We start from the raw sequence: 23055 nt of genomic DNA on the forward strand, positions 1-23055 counted from the left end.
AAATCAATGAATTATGTGCGCCGCCATGTAGGTGTTATTTTTTGTTTCAGTTGTGATATCATTATCATTTGTACATCGACATTCTTCCATATGGCAGAAGTGCTTCTGGAGTAACAAAGTGTGGTCGGCCGCGGTTCTAGTGATGTAAGTTCACAAATATAATATTTAGTTGTATACGTATCAACGAATCGCGCCCATTCGGGGTCTTTGGCGCGGGGAATTCTAGGTTTATTAATTCTATCCTATTTATTTAATACAAACATGACTATTTCTGAAAAAGTTGTCCATTTTCAATTTTTCAGTTGTCTACTTATTTAAAATATATTTTATACCTATATAAAACCTTGTGGTAAGTTAAGTGATAAAAAGTCAGATTATCTTTGTTGTTGGATCCAATAGAAAGTTTTGATGCAGTTACAAAATTATTTTTTTCCTTACAAGATTTCGTGAAGTTTCCTGACGTCAAGAAATTTTGGATGTTTTATGTAGTTTATGTTTTATAATCTCGTCCTTAGGGTTAATCTTTTCTTGACAAAACTGATTTCTTGTCAATTTCATGACGGGCCAGCTTTTTGAGAAATACTCACATGTCACTAATACAATAATTCATAGACACGTCGGCAGCATTCGGAAGTAGTCTTGTGTTCCGAATTTTTACGATGGGAACGGTTTATTCACTACATCTGTACCCCCAATACATCCTTGGATTTTTTTTTTATTATTTTTAACTTATTAGCTTTCGTAATTAATTGTAATTATATATTTTGTTTTAAAAAATGTTTTTCTGCCAAGTTTAGTTTCTTGCGGCGCATTCTTCTTGGCTTGGCAATGGTCTTTCCGAAAATGCGGGTAGTATAAAAAGTGGTATGTAAGGCTGCGGCTTCTCTGAGGCGGAAACGAGCGGTGCGGAGAGGAGACGTGTAGGGATTCAACCAATCATATTAGTTGAATTCACATCTCGTCCCCGCCTCATTATCATCAGACGTGTAGGGATTGGTGGATCCCGCAGCCTAAAAGAGCCATTTGCGGCCTAGGGGTCATTCAAGTATTACGTAAGCACGGAAGGGGGTAGGTGTTCGCACGGGGGGAGGGCTTATTTTTGATGACACGGGAGCCGGGGAGGGAGGGTCTAGATGGTGCTTACGTCAGCAATATTTATTTATTATTTCTGCAAAATGTAGTAGGTTTGAATTCAAGCAAATATGGCAACAAATTCACATGAATAACAATAAAGAAACCTGAATATATTTAAAAATATACACCAATGTTTACGTAAGCATAGGAGGGGGGGGGTAGGATTTTGCTGACTTTCGCTGACAAGGGGGAAGGGGGGGGGGTTAAAATGACTAAAATTCTGCTTACACCTACTTGAATGACACCCTAACATTTTAATTTTGAACAGCATCGTGTCGCAGACGGCCATAAGCGTGTGGATGGTGCGCGCGCGGTACGGGCCGTGCACGGCGTGGGCGCTGTGCGCGCGGCGGCCGGCGCTGCCCGCGTGGCTGGCGGCGGGCTACGCCGGCTCGCTCGCAGCCGTCTTCGCGCTCAACGAACTCATCAAGTGGCAGGAGATAAAGTCAGTTACAAAAACTTCTTAACTGCTTCCTTAGGGCCACACACATCACACATCACACACATACGTTTATTTTAATTCTGTACGCACAGGCCACCATGCGGAATTCGGAATCGGAAAACTATTGTTTGTATGTGGTAGGTCCATAGATTTGTATGGATTTACTAGGTTCGGAATTCCAAATGTACCTATGCGGCCGCCCTTAGGGCCTACGCTAGTTGACGCGGGTGCCCGGAGCGGGCGCACGCCTGCGGATGCGGGTAAAATCCGTCGCACGACGCGTGCAATGAGGGCTATCGCGTATGAATTCACCACTAGAGGCGCTAGTGTAGCGTGAGGTCTCCGAAATGTCAAATCTCAGTTTTTGGGTGAGCAACGCGGGTTTATTTATAATTAGAATAATTTTGTGAATATTTTGCAATACCTGAAATTAATTATGGCAAATATGCGTTCCGGGGCAATTAATGTCTGTGTTTTGAGACAGTTTTGTCTTTCGGAAACCTTTGTCCTCCCTTTTTTCCGAACAAAACGGGGACTATGCAACACTGTGGCATGCTCGATATTTTTATGGTACGGCTTTAAGGTGTATTAAATATGATTTTAATCTAAACTTTGTTTTCACGCCCGTAATAACAGACTTTGAAAGCCATACTTAAAAACCTCACCATCCACCATCCATCCATCTAGTGAGACAAAAAACGATAGCCCTCATTAGCGCTGCTCATACTATATTTTAACAGGCGTCTACCCGCTCCGTGCAAACTGCGTCAGCTACTCTGCCTAGAGAGCCTTAGGGTTGTTCCAATAGATTGTAAATGAACTAAAACAATTACTTCGCTCACCCGCGGCCTTATGATAAGTACGTTTATGTTTATGCAAGATATATGTATTGTATTGTATTGTAAAACTCCTTATTGTACATAAAACACATGAAAATAACATAACACAGGATAATAAGATGTACAAAGGCGAACTTATCCCTTAAAGGGATCTCTTCCAGTGTGTGTGTTCCAGTATATGTGTTCATACTGTTCCTCCACCTCCACACGGGTAGCATGGTGAACGGTTCTGATGCTCTAATATTGCACCATGCATGCGTTAGTACATTTTGTACCCGTTATCGTAATAAATATAATTATGATTAAAGATGAGCTCTAATTGAGTTCGAAACGCGTCAGGTAGTGTAGTGGTGGTGATAGATGGGTTTGTGTCTTTGTCTGTTCTTACAGTGTGGAGGTGGAGGAACTGCATGAACACACATTTCTTGCATATACGAAGCTATCATAAGGTCGCGGGTACGCAAAGTTATTGTTTTAGTTCATTCACAAGGACCTCCGCAAAGTAACGCCTGTTTCAACAAATTATCCAATAGATTGTCTTGCAACATTAGGCCACTCCACTTAAGCCGCGGGGCAGGCAAAGCGGCACGGCACGGCACCGAGGTTTGGGGAAAGAAATGTTAAAGTATCGTCTTTGAATCAAGGCCTTCTTTATTTAACGTTGTACCCTTGCGAAGCCCACTGCTAAACATTAATTTCTCCCGAAATGTACCACTACCGTTTACTTTATTAAGCTCATCATAAAATGGAATGCCTTTACACGTTAGCTGTACGTGCGTCTTAATGTTATTATTTTTGCAGGGCCGACGAGCGGAACCAAAGGCGCGCCCGCCTGGACTTCGGGACGAAACTAGGCATGAATTCGCCATTCTAGTCAATTACGCTTTGCATTTTTTTAACTTTTTTGTGAGCTTTTATCGGTTTCCAACCGGCCGAACAGTCTCGCTAGGTCGACTTTTGTTTAATGGACGAGACCCGGACGAGGCTACTAGGTCGAAGGAGCCACCCTCTGACGTGGCCGCCGGCGGGCCGCTCGGATCACCATTTAACTACACTGAGGAGCAAAATTTGTGCTAGGACTACACATCCAAAGTACACTAATTAATTTTCCTATTTATTTTTGCTCTTCAGTATAGTTTTAAGTTAAGGAGAAGTGACATTGTACTTACGTATTTATATTGATATTAGACTATTTTGTACTTACTGTTTTTCAGTACTCAGTTTTTGATAAAAACAGTATATTAGAATAAATATTTAAAAATAAAATATTGTTTTATTCAATGAAACAACGCAGTGGAAACAAATACATCGTTTATTTAAACTAAATAATTTGTGATGTACATTATACACAGCAGTCATCTTAACACACCAATCTGTTTTGTTCAGGCCACTATCTGAGGTCATTGTTAACTCCGTTTAACACTACACTAACAATTACATGATTAATACAAATCAACACTAGTTACAGTTATAGTTACACATACATCATTTGTTAATAACAATTTTTAATTGCATTCTCCAATATCGACCTACACTATTGTTAATTGCTAAACACTTGTACTTATAGGTAAGTAAATGAACAAGTCGCCAGTACTAGGAGTCATCTGGTAAATCTAGTATTTGAGTGACAAAGGAACAGACATCAGTCTCCTTTTGACTGTGCTCTTGGCAGAATGGGTGAGCTAAAAGTGTGTCATAGTTGGGCCTCTGTTTGAAGTCTTTCTGTAAGCATTGTGTGATCATGTCCTCAAAGTCTGGTGAGAATTGTCCACTGGGAAGCCTAGGTGGATCATCTTTGACCACTTGTTTTAACTGCTCAAATGGGGTTCCCCATGTATTGTATGGAAACTTACCAGTAGACAGCTCTATCATAGATATACCTAAAGACCAAACATCACTGCGGATGTCATACTGGCCAGGGTTGCCCATTGGGTCAATCCTCTCGGGAGCCATGTAGGGCTTGCAGCCGGCATCAATTGTCTTTGCCACGGAGTCAACAAGATATCCAGAAATACCAAAATCACACATTTTTACCTCACCTTCTCTGTTGATCAGGATATTTGATGGTTTCACATCTCTGTGAATGACTTTCAGCTTGGAATGGAGGTAGTGCAGTGCACTCACAACTGAGAATGCAATTTTGCCGAGGATGTTTTCAGGTATGGTCTGGTTGTTTTTGTACACTTTGGTGTAGAATTTGTCAAGGCTCATGTCCATAACCTCCATACAGATCCACACATCACCCTCCCTGAACATGGCTCCATAGAAGTGTACCGTGTAGGGACACGCACTGGCTCTCATTGACACGTCAAGATCCATCAGAAGACGCTTCAGTTCTTGTGATTGTGTGTTCAAAGAAGCCGTAATTCTCTGAAAAAAATTATATTACCATGAGATGAGACTTCCAACATATTATTATAAACCCAGTTAGGGTAGGGCGCGGTGGGGCGACCGCCCAGGGCGCCGGACTTAAAGGGGCGCCTGAAGCCTATACCTTCTAGAAAATTCCCAAAAGTTGGGGGCACCGTGGGAATCTCGCCCAGGGCGCTGGAAGTGCTAAAACCGGCACTGTATAAACCCATCACTCACTGGATACACAAACTTTTTGCAATGGGGCAGGATTTGGGTACCCTTACTTAGCAGTCAAAAAAGTTGAATTGCAATTCTAATTCTGCTTAAGCATAAACTAAATAGTTTTAATTTGAGTTCAAGTAAAAAATCTCTGCTTTTTTTTTAATCTAGTATATTACAATACAATACAAAGACTCTTTATTGTACACCAGACATAGTAAGCGATACAGAAAACAGATACACAGAAAAAAATATTACAAGGTGAGCAATAGGCAATAGGTATATTAACGAGGCTTTAGTACACCAAATGTGACTATGTCAGCCTCATGGGGAGCCTCACTTATATACACCACACTACAGATATTACGCTCTCCCTTGCACTGAAACCACGTCTCTGGATGCAAAGGCCTGTCTAATGAATCTGTAAATCAGCATTGCTTCTTCTGAAAGCGGTCAACTTTTGATTACATTTACACCTCCAATGAACAAGCCCATACCACCCAAATACCTGTCTCTGATGTCCTAATTCTGATCACATTCCAAAAGAAAATTAATAAGGTCTTCAGTCTTATTACAACCTATAAACAAAGGTGATTGTACAACTCTCATCAATTTCAAATCAACTCGCATCAAATGCTTGAACTTAAAGGATGTATAATGAATTCTGAATCACAATGAAGAAAGTTCACTAATTTTGAATTTTGGCTTTCTGTATTCTCTGTTTACACCTTTCCTTTCTGGCAAAGGGTAGTGGATAAGACAGGGCTTCCCAAACTTATTTGTGCTGTGATGCCCTTGGGATACAGCCATTTTTTTTATGACGCCCCTCAGCCCAGCCCCCAAAAAAGGTCTGCCGGTTTTATTTCAGGCATTGCAACCAAGTTAGCCTGCTTGTTATGCCACTATTTATGTGCAATAGTGATAATTAAAATTAGCTAGAAATATACAATGTGTTAGAAATAGATAAGAAAATAGCGTAAGTATGTTTTATTGTTCCAATGCCCGTGACGCGGGAATAACCTCTAGTAAACAAATATTCAAATTATGTAACAATTATTTAAAAATATAAGATGAATGCAAAGAATGTGATAGTGAAATCTAAACTGATTTATTAGTAGATAGCGCAAGTATATATGTATGAATTGTTTCTGGTAATCTTACTAAGCATTTAAGTCTTTCGTACACTGATTATACTGCATACTTCAATGGAGGACATTCTCAACTAACTTTTTTAAAAATAAACAAAGGAATTAATTCTTAAACTCTTACTTTTCAGTTAATTTAGTAGTTGAAACTGGCCAAAATACAGCAAAAACTTGCAAGTAGGTTTTAAAAACAAAACTATATGACCTTGAAAGTTTACCTTGACAGCCATAGTGGTGTTGCTAGGCCGGTGCAGCATCTTCTCCACGATACCGTACGCGCCGCGGCCGAGGTCGCAGATCTTCACCAGATCATCCGCGTGCACCGTGAAGGTCTTATCTCCCACCGTAATAGTCGTCTGCTTATCTAAATTTCTCGGAGCTGTCCTACAATCGCGTAAACATAACCTTATTAAGTTACAAATGGCAAAACCTACATAAAAGATTAGTCAAAATAAGTTTATTTTTACAAGAGCAATAGGAAATATGTATAATGAAATATTGTAGAACGCCTGCGCTTACACGGTCCTTTGCTCCTCCCGCTCCTCGAAGTTGAATCTCGGTGGCGGTTTTCTTCTCCCGGACATATTGCTTAGTGTTTATCACTGAATCGGCTAACGCAAATTAGCTTATAATACGACTTAAACTGACGAGTACACTGCAAAGCGTCCCGTGATGGTAGGCGCAAAATCAGCCTTGTTAAACATATAACTTCACTTTTACCATGTCAATCACTACACCGTTTCATTGGATCAACGAAAAATGTAATGCAGTGTATAAATTAATGGTTTTTTCAAAATAATACAAAAATATCTCAAATTATTCCTGCACTGAGCACAGTAGCTCTTTGCACAGGTACCTAAAATTTTGACATTTGACAGCAAGTGTTGCTATTTGCCGCCCACTCGTCTACCCATGAATGGCGAGGATAGATCACCATGTTACCAGCTTGCTAGTGACAGAATAATCAGTTGATATTGATATGGAGATAAAAATGATTACTGATTTAAATTCGGTTTTAACATTAATTAAATAATTTTTCGTTTTTATATAATAACTAGCATTTGCCCGCGGCTTCGCCCGCGTAGAATTCGGTTATCGCGCGCTGTTCCCTCGGGAACTGTATTTTTTCGGGATAAAAAGTAGCCTATTTCACTGGCCTATAAACTATCTCTGTCAAAAATCACGTCGATCCATCGCTCCGTTACGACGTGAAAGACGGACAAACATACATACAAACAATGAATGTAAAATGGTATGAGAAACATTTTACGATTTTCGATAATAGGACTTAAAAAGTTATGTGAAAAAATGCGCACCCATTTGAAGTACTTTCGATTATAGACCTTTATTTCTTCATATTTCATGTCATTTGTTTAAGCCATAAATAAAAAAAAATAGACTGGTATTTGTATATTTATAAATATTTTTAATAATAACATTAAAGATACAAGGTACCTACATCATCATTTTAACATCTTTCCTAGTTATTTATTTATCATTGTTGAGCAACAAAATAAGTAGGAAAAATTGCGATAAAAAATAAACTTAACATTTTTCTGTGACTTAACATGTCATGGATTTTCTTGCTTGACTACCTTATTCTTATTTAGATGAAAATTTTACTGCTCGGACGGCAAGTTTCGCTTTTTTCGTGGCTTCCTCCTTTAACCTGTGTCTTTTTTCCTTTTCCGCTAAGCCAACAACAACATCATGTTGCAATGCATTCTTAACTCCAGCTTTAGCAAATAATTTGCTCAATACATAATCATCATCATTACGATGTTTTTCATTATTTCTCCTGGTTTCCTTTTTTTTTATTTTCTTAACAGCTATTAAGTTCTCTATTTCAGGATTTAACTTATCTGAGGAACGTCTTTTACGTTTGGATTTGTGATGTTTATCAGATTTTTTCCTTTTTTCCTCTAAATCAATTTCAGTTACATTTTCAGGTAGCTTTAGGGATATTTGATCTTGTATATCGTTTTGCTCAGCATAATTTTGTGTAGCACTATCAACCATGGGTGGGTCTTTAGCAACATCAATATTTGGCATAGTGTCATTATCATCATCACCAGATAGTTCACCTTCTTCTGCTTCAGACTCCCGTTTCTGAAGAGCTTCTTTGAGTAAATTTTCTTCATAGTCTTTTTTTGAATGAAGATTAATAATATCTAGCTCTGATAAAATATTTTCAAATGGAACATTTGTTACTTTATCATCAATCAGATTTAGTTCAGGTTCATTCATTTTTGGTTGATTCAGAATAAGATCTCGCTTTTTCTTATATTCTTCTCGTGGATCTTTTTTTTCTTCCAGAGCTTTTGGTTTTGATTTGATATTACTCATTATTTGCCTACTTATTTCCCGTGCTCTCCTCCTCATTTCTGTTACTTTTTCTTGTGAAAATGAGGCTCCTTCATGAATAGATGTTTTATTGTGTTTTTCTTTACTTTTATTATGTACATTAACTTTAGTGTGCTTAAATAGAGATGCGGTTTCTGTGTCCCCTTCACAGTTTGGCTCATCATAAGTGAATAGACCCTGTAGAGTACTAGTTGTTAAAACATTCTTCTGATTTGGATCTATTAATATTTTGTTACTTAAGAAATGTTTGAATATTTGTCTTTGATATATCTTTTCTTCAATTGTGCCCCCAGATAAAAGCCTGTATACTGTGACATTCCTTAGTTGGCCAATCCTCCATGCCCTTTCTTTGGCTTGACTGTCAGTAGCTGGATTCCAATCCGGATCATATATTATTACCCTATCAGCACCAGTTAAATTTACACCAAGACCTCCAACTCTAGTTGTCGCCAGGAACACAAGGTATTCTGAATTCTCATTAAACGTTTTGATTAAGTTTTGTCTTAGGCCAACACTTACTGTGCCATCCATCTTCAAGTACTTATATTCTTGGTTTTGCAGATACTGCTCTAATAAGCAGAGCATTGCTCGAGACTGAGAGAATATTAAGGCTCTGTGGCCCTGTTTCTGCCAAATCTTCAATAGTGAATGCACTACTGTCATTTTACCAGACCTTTTCCAGAATCCAAAAGTTTCTTCATCAATTTCTTGACATTCTTCTTGAGCTTCATAAAGGTATAGATCTGGATGATTGCAAATTTTTCTTAATGTAGATAAAGCAACTAAAACTCTGGCTCTAAGTGGATCCCCATACCTGCTTTCTTTATCAAGAATACTTCGAACTGTGGTACTCATGAGATAACCCATGTACAAATCTCTCTGTTCTCGACTTAATGCACAAAACAGAACTTGTTCATTTTTCTCAGGTAGTTTTATGTGTTCTTGTACTTCTGCCTTAGTTCTTCTCAGCATGTATGGTGTGATCATGTTCCTTAAGGCTTTTGCAATTTCTAATGCTGTTGCTTCTTGAAACTCTGTAGCATTGGCATACCCTCCCTGAGTTATTGGCTGAGCAAAGTGCTCCATGAAAGCATTGTAAGTACCAAGCAGTCCAGGCCGCATGAAGTCAAAGAGAGACCAGAGCTCTTGCAAACTATTCTGCATTGGGGACCCTGTTATCAATATTTTGTGAGGAGTTTGAAACTTCTTAACAAATTTACTTACTTGGGTATCTGGATTTCTGATTTTATGACCTTCATCCAATATAAGGTAATGCCATTTTCTCGACATCAAGTCTTTACTATATTTTACAACACCAGCATATGTTATCAACAAGATGCCATGGGAATCATGAAGTTCTCTGATAAGTTTATTGTGATTTCCAACATGAGAACCAGAATGATGCATAACTGCAACTCTAAGGAAAGGACACCAATAATGGAAATGTGTCACCCATTGATATATAACAGTTGCAGGTGCTACAATGATGGATGGGCCTAAGCCACCCCAATTACCAGAGTCTGTCTTGGAAAGTCCAGCAAGGAAAGCAATTATCTGAACAGTCTTTCCCAAACCCATTTCATCACCAAGCAAGCCACCAGATTGTACTTGATGAAGTTCCCAAAGCCACTTTACTCCAATCTTTTGATACTTATACAACTGCCTCCAAATATAGCAAGGGATATTGAGACCATTTTGCATCTGATGCATTTCATTTACATCTTCATTGCCATCAACAATATAGTGTATGTCTGCAGAACATGTTTCTCCTTCATACTTTCCTGCACATGCAGCAGCTAAGTTTTGCTTCCAATTTTCTAACCTTTCTTTGTATAGATGTGTGTCACCATCATCAATGATTTTCTTCAAGTTGAGTTTCGAGCGTGATGTGGTGGGAAAAACAGGGATGTTAAGTGTGGGTATTTCTGAGAGATCATCATTATCAGATGGAATATAATCACTATCTTCTTCAGAATTTCGAGCAGCAGATGTGTTGGATGTCTCTGCGTGAACTATTTGTGCACTATTTTCCTTCGACTCATCCTTAGAACTCTTCTTCATGGAATTTTTATCCTGTTTTTTTGATATCAGTTCCGCGGCTGCTTTGCTTTTCTCGGACACGGGAGCTTTCTTTGAACTTCTGAAATCGCTTCTTTGTTTAGCAAGTGCAAGTTGAGTTTCAAGATATTTATTGATGTCAACCATCATTCCGTTTGATCATAGTACCTATTGAGTCCTCTCTGATCTGATCTTGGTCGGGTAACGGGTAAACACAAAGTTGACAACAACCTTGAGTTGAAACTGAAACAGCGAATCACGACACTTCTCGCTCGTAGCTAGGCCATGTAAGTAAAACTATATAAATAGTCGTAATTAGTGCTTGATTAACTAGCAGGATAGATGCGAGACTCAACTGGTCTTCATCAGTCGAACATAACAAGGTTACTCTTATAATCTTAATAATAAGCAAGTCAATAAGGCAAGCAAAACAAATATCAGCACTCAGCAGGTTGCAACTCGCTTCGCTTGCTGTCGATGTAGTATCTCTTATTAGTCTGTGGTCGATTTTTTTCTGATGAAAAAAAAAAACAGCGGGCCTACTATGAAACTCCAAAGTCGAAGTTTGTGTCGTTTCGTCCCTCTGACGCACTATTTAATACGAGAGTGAGAGGGACGGTACGATATGATACGATTTTAGAATTTCTAATTTCTAAGTAGGCCCTCACTCAGACACATGTTTTAAGACACGCTAAAAAACGCCATAATGTTGTTTGATTTGATTGACTATTCAATTGTTGACATTGACAGCAAAGAGTTTGACAGTGACTGACCAACCATAGGTAGGATAGGCATGTGCTATTTACCACATGTGTGAAGTTATTCTGAAATAAAATTGTTTTAGCTTTAAGACTTGAGGTGTAGATTTTAGATATAAACTTCTATATAGACGACTTTATTCAGTTGGTTTTCGTTTACGGTAAGATACTACTTAGGTCACATTTAATTACAATTAACTGTATCATGGATCTTAACCTAAAAATATTAATAAACAAACTTAATTTAGATGCAGAAAATTAAGAGAAAAGCAGGTGATACGGATACTCCTGCGCCTAAAAAGAAGAAGGTTCAGTTCACTGAAGTTGTTAAAGCAAAAAAGTCGGATGTTACTGATGAGAAGAAACCTAAAAAACCAAACATTACAAATGGAAAAAAAAACTTTAAAAATGTGCCTAAGAAAGACTTTACGAAAGCAAAACCTGGAACTGCCAATAAAAAGTTTAATCAATTTGATAAAAGCAAGGGAAAATTTTCAAAGGGAAAAACATTTGGAAAAGACAAAGGTGGAAATCAGACAAATGGTGAGAAGCCTCAATGGTCAGAGATGAAAAAAGAGAAGAAGCAATTGCGCATAGTGCGACGGAAGGCCAAGACTTCTGCCGAGGTGTTTGAGATAGCTAACAAGGCCAAGCTGTTGGCAGCTCAAATCCAGAGGTGAGATGTTATTAACATGAAATAGCAACAAGCAATTTGATGTTACATTTAGTTTAAAGCAAGAATCATCACCGAGGACTATTTTCAAAGAATTGTTCCTGATTCATGGTATTCTTGTTGTTGGAATTATCTATATAGAATTTAATCTATCATGCAGTAAACCAGTATTTATCAGTAAGGAAGATTTGTTTTAAATATTAAATACAAAAGTACCATGGTAATTGCATAGTTTCATTTGATATTGAAAATCTGACGAATCAGGAATCTGACAAAACAGGATCATGACAAATCAGGAACTATTCTTTTCAAATATTTCATATACCAACATTAAATAAAATCTTTTTTTTTTCAGAAAAGTTGTCAAGCCAGATTTTAAAAAAAGTTCCTGCAAGGAACTTCACCTTTTACTCAAGGGCCAGTATAAATCAATAGCGCTTACTCACGATTTAAGTAGAGTTATACAAGTGCTGCTTAAGCATGGTGAAGAAGATATAAGAAATGAAATAACAGAAGAGCTTCTTGACCTCATGGTGCCCATGGTGCAGTCCAAATATGGTCAACATGCGGTGAAGCGTATACTGAAGTATGGGTCAGATGCAATCCGCCATAAGGTTATCAATAAGTTCCTGGGCCACATAGTCTCACTGGCCACCCATACAATCAGTGCGCCTGTACTGGACTTTGCCTATGGTGAGTTTGCAAGCAAGAAAGAAAAGTTGCATATGCAGCAAGAGTTCTATGGAGACATCTATAAAAATGTAAGTTTTTAATCTTATTTTTAGGGTCCTAGGGTACCTCGAAAAGAAAAAACAGAAGCCTTATAGGATCACTTGCATGTGTGTCTGTTGATTCGCTTCGAGACTATTGAACTCATTGAGTAAAAAATTGGTGTACATTATAAGTTTGTGAGCCAAAGAACTATGTGTAACATAAATAAATGAATTTATACATGGGGGCCACTTTAGGGGGTTTACTTGAAAATTGAAAACTGTACCAATTTATATGGTCTCATATCAAATTATCTTTTTGGTCCTACCTCCTAGCTCATAAGAAAACTTAAGACATAGCAGCAAAGAAGAGAACTCAACAACATTGTATATTATTGGATCAGAACTTATGAGATTTTTTTTTAATCATACTTAACATACTTTTGATTTTAGTCTTTATTTTGTTTATAGACCAAGGATGATAAAGTGAAAACCCTTACTGACACATACAAGGACAGCCCAGAGATGAAGACTGCCATCCTCCAGTCTTGCAAGGCCAACATACAGAGAATCTTGGATAAGAATCTTCATGATGGAGAGTTAGTATATTTAACTGAATTCTATTGTCATTTTTCAAGATTCTTGAGCAAACATTGCTAGTCTTAGAGGAGAGGGGCTCTTAATTGTTTCAATCTATTATCTATTTGTTTTAATCTATTTGACTTTATATACCCTATGAGGGTTTCATGCACCTACAACCTAATCATGTAAAATTTATATATATAAAAGTTTGGGCCCATGAGGCTATAATATGACTGTCACCAATCCAATCACCACCACCACATAGTTGGCAGTGGACATACATTGTAATTAATCTTAGTTCAGGAACATTATACTTAGATTTTTGAAACACACCATAAGTTAAACTCTTCAGAATCCGACCCATAGAAGAAAATCTTGTTCAATCTTTTTTGTTAATATTTTTGGTGCATCTTTTTATCCTATACTTGTGTTTAGATTGCTGCACTCAGTCCTCTATGACTACATCCGCGCCTGCAGCCTGGAGGAACGCGTGGAACTAGTGAGCACACTCGGCCCACTCATAGTGCCACTGAGCAATAGCCTGCCCGGTGCCAACACTGCCAGTATATGTGTATGGCAAGGCTCCAACAAAGACAAAAAGGTATGTTATCCTAATTAATTGGTAACTTGACATAAAGCTTAAATTGTATGCTATACAACTAATTTCATAAAAATATGTACTCTATATTGTTTTAAACTTTTACAATATTCTCATGGTCACAATGTGACAGTGGCTGCTGCAATGAGGTTGAAAAATCAAGGCAATTTTAGCAATAATTGTCATTGTCACATGTAATAAAAACTAAAATATACTCTGCTACCTATAGCAAGCAACTTAGGTGTTCTAAATCTTCTTATTCTATTTTATTTTTGTTTTACAGGCAATACTGAAAGTAGTAAAGGAACATGCAGTAGCTCTGGCAAAGCACAAGACAGGCTACCGTCTGCTTCTCACTATCTTTGACTCTGTGGATGACACAGTGCTTGTGAGGAAGGCTATTGTCTCTTCACTGCAAGCCAACTTCCGGGAACTGGCCAAAGACCACTGGGGGAATATGGTATGTATGCAGTACATTATACAAGTTCAGATAGCAGCATTCAGAAGAGATTCGTTTTCTTAGTTCAATTCAATATTTAAATAAAATATGGCTCCATCGGTACAATATGATTTCATCTAATTCATAGTAGAAGAAGACTATCACTTTATTTATTAGATTTTTTTGTGGGCAGGGTACTAATCCCCACCCCCCAGCCAGATGTACACAAATTAATTAACCAGAGTGCACATGCACAAAAACAAGAGCAAGAAAATAGGAGAACAGACCCAAAAGTCAACATTAAAGTTCTGAAACTGGCCCAGCTGCCCCAGGGGAACTACAGATAAGATTATCAAACTTGCACCTCTAACAAAGTATTTCTTGCTACTTCTTCTAGACACTACATTGGCTAGTGAAGCCCAAAGACCCAGCAGCCTTCCACCCTAGCCTCATCAAGTTCCTGGACGAAGGTTTCAAGAGCGGAACCTCCAAAAAAGACGCGGAACTAAGAGTGACGGAGCTGCGAGAGGCGATCTTGCCGACGCTCGCGCAGGACATAGCAGCCGATCCGCAGTTCTGGATCAGCGACAAAAGTGTTATGTTACTAGCTGTAGCTGTGGTAGCAGTCGGTAAGTGTTATACATACACCAAGTATAAAGTGGTACATAATATATGTCCCAGCTACAAGGATTTCATAGGCTTTACATATTTTTTTTCGTTAATTTTTAGATTCTAATGAAGAAATAGTGAAGGCGCTAGCGCAAGCGATCTGCCGGCCGGACTGGACAATCTCGCGCGACGACAAGGCTCTCCTGGCGATTGAGGACGCCGGCATACACATGTGCCTCAAGAAGTTGGCGGCACTGGACAAGGAAAAGGAGGGGGCTACGCTCGGAAGAGCAGTGTGCGATCTCCTCGATGATGAGGCGGTGGGTATCTATAATATAAAAGTGAACCGCCAGAACGGGACAAAAAAAAATGAGACAGAGCAGGATGGCGCTCTACAACACCATTTTGACACGTTTCTCCCAAACAATGCATTATTTCTCTGAAATTTTAACCCTTTACCAGGCCCCTTAGAACTAGCGTGTCTTCATACGTACTTTATATACTGTTACAACCGTATTTAACGCCTTGTAAAAAATGTATTTACGAAAGTCGGAGATGTTCCTTTAAACCAGAAATAAAAATGTGGGTTACGGTTATCCCATCGCCTGTCTAAGTAATTAACTGTCATACTCGATTTTGTCTTATTATATTCTTGATCAGGCGAAGGGATATATTCCTCCCACATCTTATTCTTCAGGGAAAATCTTTAAAAGGAGTTTTTACAGCTAGGTACATGAATTCGCTCTAGGTTAAACACAAAAACAGTTTTATTACTTACGCGAGTTTTTATGACCCGACAAGACAATTTACCGGGCCATGGGAAGAAGTCGTGCGGTCCCTCTTACACTTATACTATTTAATACGAGAGCGAGAGGGACGGTACGATACGAACATCGAGTTACGAGTTTTGTAGTAGCCGTGCACATTACGTACTTTGCTGCGATGCCGACGCTTCTGCAGAACAGACGCCCATCGGCGTCATCGGCATCCAGGTAAAGCTAAATTAGACGCCCATCGGCGTTTTCGGCACTCCAGTTGCAGATTTGTAGATATGCATAAGAAACAGTGTTCGTAAACCTTTTGTGATTTTTTATTATCACTGTTTTTGTACAGAAGGAATGAATAATGTATTCTGTCGGAAAAGTTCGTCTTTAAAGCCTGACCAGAAATATATGACTATTCGCCATGTTGCGGAATTTCATTGGAACTAATTTCTTACACTGGCAATAATTTTAATGATCGTCAGTGTCACTGTGGCGGTTTATTTTGAACAATAACAAAAAATGCCCAAAACGATTCGTAGTCAACAACGGATCATTGTAAATAATGTTTATAATAAACTACTGGAAAGACGCTTGGGGAATAAACTATTTCGCTACAAAACCTTTTCAAATTAACATCGGAGCTAACAGGTAAACGTTGTAGACAAGTCAAGATGTCATTGTAGTCTGGTAAAAATAAGCAGTAATTATAGTTATTAATAAACTTTCTAGGTATATCGGAGTCATCGATTACGCGAATTATGAAAGAAGGTCGTTCCTCCACAGGTTTTAGGTCGCCAAAGAAAAAAGAAAGCATTGTTCAGACTATTATGAACTATTTGCCATATAAATAAGAACAATAGCGCCCTCTTGACAATAGTCATATTTTTGGTTTACCTTTAGGTATCTTGATACGATGAAAAAACATTATTCACTAGATCTATAAGCAGGTAACTGACTATCCTATTAATCCTACTTATCCATACTAATATTATAAATGCGAAAGTGTGTGTTTGTGTGTATGTTTTTCCGTCTTTCACGCCCTAACAGAGCGACGTATCGACGTGATTTTTGGCATAGAGATAGTTTATGGGCCCGAGAGTGACATAGGCTACTTTTTATCCCGGGAAAATGCAGTTCCCGAGGAAACAGCGCGCGACAACCGAATACTACGCGGGCGGAGCCGCGGGCAATAGCTAGATTTATTATTGTTCCCATGAATGGCGGCCTTTAAGGCTGGGCCAATGTCAGTTGCGATATCGGGTTTGTATTTTATAATACACGTTTTACAGAGCTGGATGGCGATCAAAATGTATATTGGTGTGAAAGGAAATCTAAAACTATAATAGATTTGTTTTCAACCTATTTTACTTATACAAAAGTACTAGGTATAAAGTTTTCTCAGTTTTTTATCAGTTATTAAAAATATACACAGTTTCGAACTTCTTATAATTCAGACAATTGATGGTTATGGTAGCATAGAATTTATGCGTGTTGAAAATTAAACCGATTAACCAACAAATTATCTTAATAATTTGGTGTCCATCAGATAATGACCATTAGTTCCCAGCACTGTTCGCTTAAATTGCTCTTAATGTTGTTTCTTTCTTTACAGATTCAAGTGTGGTTGCCTACAAATAGGGGCTGCTTCTTCCTGCTGAAGCTCATCGAAAGCAATAGCGATAAAGTCGCAAATAAACTCAGAAAAAAAATCAAACCCCACACAGATCTACTCAAGCAGCAGAAGACAGAGGGCGCCAAACTTTTGTTACAGAATGTACAGAAAAAATAAAAGTTCTTATGTTCAAATCGTTTTTATTTTACAAAATGAATAGGGTAATTTATTGTAAGTTTACTTCTTCGTCATATTTACAACATGTACACAATTAAATAACATGTATCTTACATAAACTGAAATAGTTGTTGACATGGTGGGGGTATTTTATATAAATACAGAACTGAAAGTCCAGTTGATAGAGTATAATTTTATTAAATTATAATAAGTGTCTTATGTTTAAAATCTACAAAGGTCAAAAATGTCAATAACTAATTATATCGTAACTCAAAACGCAACTGCTAACAGAAACTTTTTATTAAAAGCTGGGAAGAGTTATTTTCTATCATTTACGGCAATAGTGAAAATATTCCTATACTTAATATTAAATTTGCAATGCCCACTGACAGAAAAAAAGAGGTATTTTAGTTAGCAAGTTTAAAATATGTTTTATGGCTGTGTCCACTGGAAGATAATTTTGCCGGTGTATAGGGTTTTGCCGTTGTACAGTAAAAAAATTCTAGAAAACAAAATATGGAGATAATGTTGGATGATCAGGTATATTAATGGTAGCATGGGGATTGACAGAAGCGCCGTGCAGTGAGTCTGTTAAATTTTTAGGTTATATTCCCACTAAAATAATAATCCCTTTAAAATAATCATCTGGTGGTGGATTAATTAATCTATAATATTGGTCTAATTTAATAACCCATCTGACCGGTTGGCCAAGAGCCAAAACCATGTAGGGAAACGAGGAGCCCCCGGATCCGGGCGGTGGTAGTTTCACGAACACGATGGAGTTTGACACGCTGAACAATACACGAAAGCGCAGTCTTAGTTCTTTGGAAATATCATCGCCCCATAGGACCGAACCTAAAGGTAAAAAGGCGATGCAGGGAACGGACGCCGACAACGCATCTATAGCAGGCATTTATAAACACCCTGACTTAGACGCGGAATCCCGCAAATGCAACAGTGAAGATAGTGGCCCATTTATTGTTCACATCTCCCGAGACGCGGATTCTAGCAACTCGGGGATTTCACTGCAACCTATTAAGGTTGGTCTTGCCTTTGCCAGAGATAACATCCAAAACATCAAAAAAGATGGTATAAAGTCCGTAGGTAGAAACAGTGTCTGGGTTGAGTTTAAGACCGCTGTGGATGCCAACAAGGTCTTAGAGAATCCCTGCGTATCACGTCACAAATACAAAGCAAATATTTCATCGTACAATGTTTCTCGAATGGGATTGATTCGTGGTGAACCAGTCGACCGTATGCCGACCTTACGCCGACGTGGCCAAGATGATCTTCGAACATCTTATTAAGAATAGGTTGGAATGGTTCGTAGAAAAGGAAAAATTACTCGCAAACTCTCAGTTCGGATTCCGTAAAGGAAAAAGTACAATGGACAATTTACGAATTCTGACCTCAGACATTAGATTGGCCTTTTCTAAAAAACAACATGTCGTTTGGTGCTTCTTGGACATCTCTGCCGCATGCGACAATGTTCTTCTTCCAGTACTCAGAGCAAAAATGCTTAAGCTGAGTATTCCTGCGAGGATAGTTTTTGTTTGTAAGTTGTTCATAGGACGTACCATAAAAATTCGATCTGGCAATAGTTTCCATCCTCCTCTTACCCTATGGCAGGGACTCTCTCAAGGTTCGGTGCTCTCCCCTCTTCTTTATAATATATATACGTATGATATTGGACAATCTGTCTCCCCTTTCTGTAGTATACTTCAGTATGCGGGTGACTTGATGCTGTATACCAGCTCTCAGTCAACAGATGCTGCATCTTCTAAACTCAATGAAGCGCTCAGTTATCTCAAGATCTGGCTAGATGATCATGGTCTGACTTTATCACCATCTAAAAGCATAGCATAGCATAGTAACTTTCACACGTAGCAGATCCATCCCTATCATGGATATCCGGTATGATAATGAGGTCATCCCCTGCTGACGCTGTGAAATTCCTCGGAGTCTTCCTGGATTCTAAGATGACTGGCGTACCGCATTTGGAGTATGTAAGTGTTTATATCATAAGTTTTTGTACTGCTTTATGGTGTGCAATAAAGAATATTTGTATTGTATTGTATTGTATGTAACCGGCAAATGCGAAAAGGGTATTAATGTTCTTCGGGCTCTCTGGGGTCTAGTGGGGCGCTCACCCATACTGCAAAAGCTCGTGTACAATGCAGTTTGACTATGGCTTGCTCGTGATTGAACCCTGTAATAAAAACGCTCTTAAAAAGTTTGATCTGATTCAAGCCAAATGTCTACGTATCACTCTAGGTGCAATGAAATCCTCACCAAAAATCGCTATGCAGGTTGAATGCTTGGATCCTCCCCTCTCCCTCCGCAGGCCATACTTGGCAGACCGTTTCATCTTTAAAGCGTGGTCTATCTCCAATCATCCTCTTCTTCCTCGTCTGGAGGAGCTTTACCAGGAAGTATCTGAAAACACGTATTGGTCAAATAAGGAAAAACCGAAGTATATTGTCTCATATTCCAAGTTGAAAAATCTTCCTTCCTCTATATGTATATACGACCAACACAAATCCTATTTTTGAGGTCAACTATCCCAGCGGCCAATATTAAATTTAATAAAAAATTAGAAGAATGGGAGGACTGGCTACCCATTTTCACAGATGCTTCTAACTTAGACCCCAATGGTAGTGTAGGATCAGCTGTATAGATTCCCAAATACCAAATTGTTTTGACTCAGAAAGGACCAACTCAATCATCTGTTTTCTCCGGGAATCCATTGCTATTTTAGAGGCTATCAAATTTTCGAATTAGCATTACATAGCTTTAATTTTTTCCGATTCCAAAAGCTACCTATAAGCAATTGTAGGTAACCATTTTAAAATGAAAACAAAGTTTCCAATTACTTTAAAAATTAAAGAGTCTCTGTACCGATGCAAACAAAAGGGACTAGAAGTTAGCTTGCATGGATTCCAGGCCACTGCGGCATAATAGGTAATGAAAGAGCGGACACATGGGCAAAAGATGCCATTGAAATCGGTTCCCAGGATTATAACATCATTTTACCATCAGACCTAATGATTTCCGTTCAGACTGACTTGAGAAACTCCTGGCAGAGTAGTCCTCCAGACTCCAGAAAGGTCGACACTATGGGAACATCCAACCGTTAATCCCCCGAAAGCCTTGGTTTTACCGTTTCCGCTCAGCTAGTAAATGGGTAGCTGACCATTTGCCGACTCCGTTTGGGTCATGTCTGTACTCCGGTGTTCTTGTCTAAAATCAGGGTTCGGGACAACTCTTTGTGCGAATGCGGTCTCGTCGAGGGTACTTTGGATCACATTTTTTTCAGTTGCGGTAGACTTACTTGCTCTCTATATGACGCGCTGCCTAAGGATGTTCCGCGTCCTATTAACTTTCTGACTCTTCTTGCTCTACTTGATTCTTCCTTGATAAAAATCTTAATCAAATTTATTCAGTGCCACAACATTAAGTTCTAGTATCTGCAGCATGCTTATTATTATATTATTTGTTGTTTCCTTTTCAACTCTTTCTTTTTGCTAGCATGCTTAACACTCTTCCAATACCCTAAGATTTAAAAAAAAAAATGTAATTGTCTATGTGCCGTCCATAACATATGTTATTTGTTTTAGGTCTGTTCCTTCCCCAAGATCAAAATTTCATACACCGAACATTCTCATCGCGTGTGTAATGTCTCTACGCCAACATTGGCAAAATAAGTCTTGCTGTCACGGCAAGAGTCAAAGCCATTAAAAAAAAAATATATTATTATTATTGTTACGGCGGTGGGTTAAACTAAACTTTAATCGTGTTTTTCTGTACCTTGGAGGCGTTTTCAGCAGGCTGAAATACTGTTTCAGGCCGTTTCAGAGGATGCTCTATCACATATTAGTTTATCAAAATTTCACCCAAGTTGCCGTCGTTTTCACCCTCTATCCGATGACGCCATAACCGCCTTAACCTGAAAACCCGTTTACAGGCGTTTTCAGGACCCCTTATGGGCCCCTGAAGTGCATTTCAGTATATGTCGAAATTTTCAATAGGGGTGAAAGAGATAGCACGATTAGAAAGAGACAGTTATAGTGAGAACATTCTAGAAAGTGTGTGACAAGATTAGCCTATATGTGTGAGAGAGATCTGTCTGACCCTATTTCCGGAATATTCTAGTAACGGTGTATATGTCTAGTAATATGTCTAGTAAAGATGGACAATGAACAGGACAATGGACAGACAATAAAGTCTGTAGAATATGTGGCGAGGAAGACGAAACAAACAATGGAACACATTATGTGTGAATGTGACGCCCCCGCCAGATCAAGAATGAGACTCTTTGGCGACGGATACCCCGCACCAGGAGACTTTAAGGCACTACCGCTACATCAAATCATCCAATTTATGGACGAGGTGATAAAGGCAATAGAGTAAGTGCGAAGGAAGGGTAATTACACAAAAGATCCCTACGGGTCGAAGTGTATCCGCAAGGACCCCTAAACATAAGATAAGATAAGATAACGGTGTGAGAGCTCTGAGATAGCACATGAAAGAGACAGACACTCTACTATCGTTTCCGGATTATTCGAGATGTACGTATGACGTCCTAGCCTAGCTGGACTGTTCTCGAACTTTGTGGACCGATTGACTGGGGGTATATAAGCCGGGCGAGCTTGCGACGGAGGCATTTTCGAATGCGATTATAAACATCGAAGATAATCAGAGCGACGAGTAAGTGAGTTTTAGAGTGCGAAATTACTGTGAACTGTTTTTAAGTGTTTTGTAAAGTAACAGTGTGAAAATAAATCCTACTCTTATTCATCGGTGTTAAAAGTGCTTTTCAATCACGAACCTACCCCACGAACGTAACATTATTATTATTATTATCATCATCTTTATTTTCTTAGGATTAGGCTTTTATAATAGTTATAAAAAGTAAAATACAGAAAAGTACATACAAAATAAAAATATTATAAAAACCTAACCTAGTTTGCCGCCGGTAACGGGGCAGGGCCCAAGCTACCGGTGGTCAGGGCCGCAGAGTAAGAAACGTCCGGACGATGCGTGCCGCACCGGGCCCTTGAAGCTACCGGTTGGTCGAGGCTATTAGCCGTTTGCCACGAGTGATCGTCGAGGCAGTCACCTCGTCAAGTCGTACTTGCTGAGTTTGCGGCCTTCACGTGGTTCTCGTCAGATGGTATCCGAGCACTGCCTGGCTGATCGATCTGTGCTATCCTTATTGATCGTGATTCGCCATTCTAGGGAGAGACCTCTTGAGATGTTGGTCGAGACTCTTCGCTATTCGAGACCGTTGTCGAGTCTCGGGACAATGATCGTCAGGAGTCAACACCCCACATACCAGTCACCTCTGTGAGCCAAGTCAAGGTACTATGCGATGAGTTTGGGCCCTTCTACGTTGCTCGTCATGTGGATGGTGCAGTCGCACGATGCACGAGCCTGATGATCGGTTTGAGAGCACGCTATCAGGCTTATTGACTACAATAGTCCTGTCCGTGATGACAGATCGATCCCAATAGAGCGTGGCATGATCATTTTCGAGAACTGGCACAGGGACATACCTATAATACGGCACCTCAGAGTCTA

At 39.0% G+C, this 23055-nt stretch overlaps 4 protein-coding genes and 1 long non-coding RNA gene across 6 annotated transcripts in view; 2 read left to right on the plus strand and 3 right to left on the minus strand.

Annotated features, from left to right (window-relative positions):
- Positions 1-3665, plus strand: part of LOC141428476 (transmembrane protein 94-like) — a 25020-nt gene extending 21355 nt beyond the window's left edge. Inside the window, exon 13 of the mRNA XM_074088466.1 lies at positions 3217-3665. Within this exon, the coding sequence (XP_073944567.1) occupies positions 3217-3289 (73 nt within the window). The 3' untranslated portion in view covers positions 3290-3665. The remainder of the gene's footprint in view (positions 1-3216) is intronic.
- A 44-nt stretch (positions 3666-3709) lies between these two features.
- On the minus strand, positions 3710-7028 carry lic (dual specificity mitogen-activated protein kinase kinase lic). The gene is made up of 3 exons (XM_074088937.1): positions 6651-7028; positions 6350-6515; positions 3710-4785 (listed from the first exon to the last, which is right to left on the minus strand). Exons 1-3 carry the CDS (start codon positions 6713-6715, stop codon positions 4009-4011), a joined length of 1008 nt encoding a protein of 335 aa, XP_073945038.1. The 5' UTR covers positions 6716-7028; the 3' UTR covers positions 3710-4008.
- Positions 7029-7542: 514 nt separating this feature from the next.
- On the minus strand, positions 7543-11045 carry LOC141428890 (DNA excision repair protein ERCC-6-like). The gene has a single exon (XM_074088938.1). It carries the CDS (start codon positions 10701-10703, stop codon positions 7734-7736), a length of 2970 nt encoding a protein of 989 aa, XP_073945039.1. The 5' UTR covers positions 10704-11045; the 3' UTR covers positions 7543-7733.
- Positions 11046-11300: 255 nt separating this feature from the next.
- Positions 11301-19685, plus strand: peng (Pumilio and CPL domain-containing protein penguin). The gene is made up of 9 exons (XM_074088939.1): positions 11301-11472; positions 11560-11987; positions 12340-12745; positions 13166-13293; positions 13712-13877; positions 14158-14334; positions 14711-14942; positions 15043-15242; positions 17299-19685. Exons 2-9 carry the CDS (start codon positions 11560-11562, stop codon positions 17473-17475), a joined length of 1914 nt encoding a protein of 637 aa, XP_073945040.1. The 5' UTR covers positions 11301-11472; the 3' UTR covers positions 17476-19685.
- Positions 17654-22515, minus strand: LOC141428892 (uncharacterized). Of its 2 annotated transcripts, XR_012451479.1 has the most exons (3): positions 21283-22515; positions 19768-21027; positions 17654-19684 (listed from the first exon to the last, which is right to left on the minus strand). It is a non-coding gene; the product is annotated as an uncharacterized lncRNA (long non-coding RNA). The 2 variants fall into 2 exon arrangements; XR_012451478.1 differs by having other exon boundaries at positions 19768-22515.
- Between the last annotated feature and the right edge of the window lie 540 nt (positions 22516-23055).

The sequence above is a fragment of the Choristoneura fumiferana genome, chromosome 6, assembly GCF_025370935.1.
Source record: "Choristoneura fumiferana chromosome 6, NRCan_CFum_1, whole genome shotgun sequence".
In the NCBI taxonomy this organism is placed as follows: Eukaryota; Metazoa; Arthropoda; class Insecta; order Lepidoptera; family Tortricidae; genus Choristoneura; species Choristoneura fumiferana.

Bases quoted from the DNA above. Each gene is read 5' to 3' on its own strand.
- lic (XM_074088937.1), bottom strand. From the start codon at position 6,715: ATGTCCGGGAGAAGAAAACCGCCACCGAGATTCAACTTCGAGGAGCGG. The intron at 6,516-6,650 runs GTAAGCGCAGGC...ACGCGATTGTAG, and splicing joins CGGGAGGAGCAAAGGACCGT to GACAGCTCCGAGAAATTTAG. The intron at 4,786-6,349 runs GTAAACTTTCAA...AATTTTTTTCAG, and splicing joins ACACCACTATGGCTGTCAAG to AGAATTACGGCTTCTTTGAA.
- peng (XM_074088939.1), top strand. From the start codon at position 11,560: ATGCAGAAAATTAAGAGAAAAGCAGGTGATACGGATACTCCTGCGCCT. The intron at 14,335-14,710 runs GTATGTATGCAG...TACTTCTTCTAG, and splicing joins AAGACCACTGGGGGAATATG to ACACTACATTGGCTAGTGAA. The intron at 15,243-17,298 runs GTGGGTATCTAT...CTTTCTTTACAG, and splicing joins ATCTCCTCGATGATGAGGCG to ATTCAAGTGTGGTTGCCTAC.
- LOC141428890 (XM_074088938.1), bottom strand. From the start codon at position 10,703: ATGATGGTTGACATCAATAAATATCTTGAAACTCAACTTGCACTTGCT.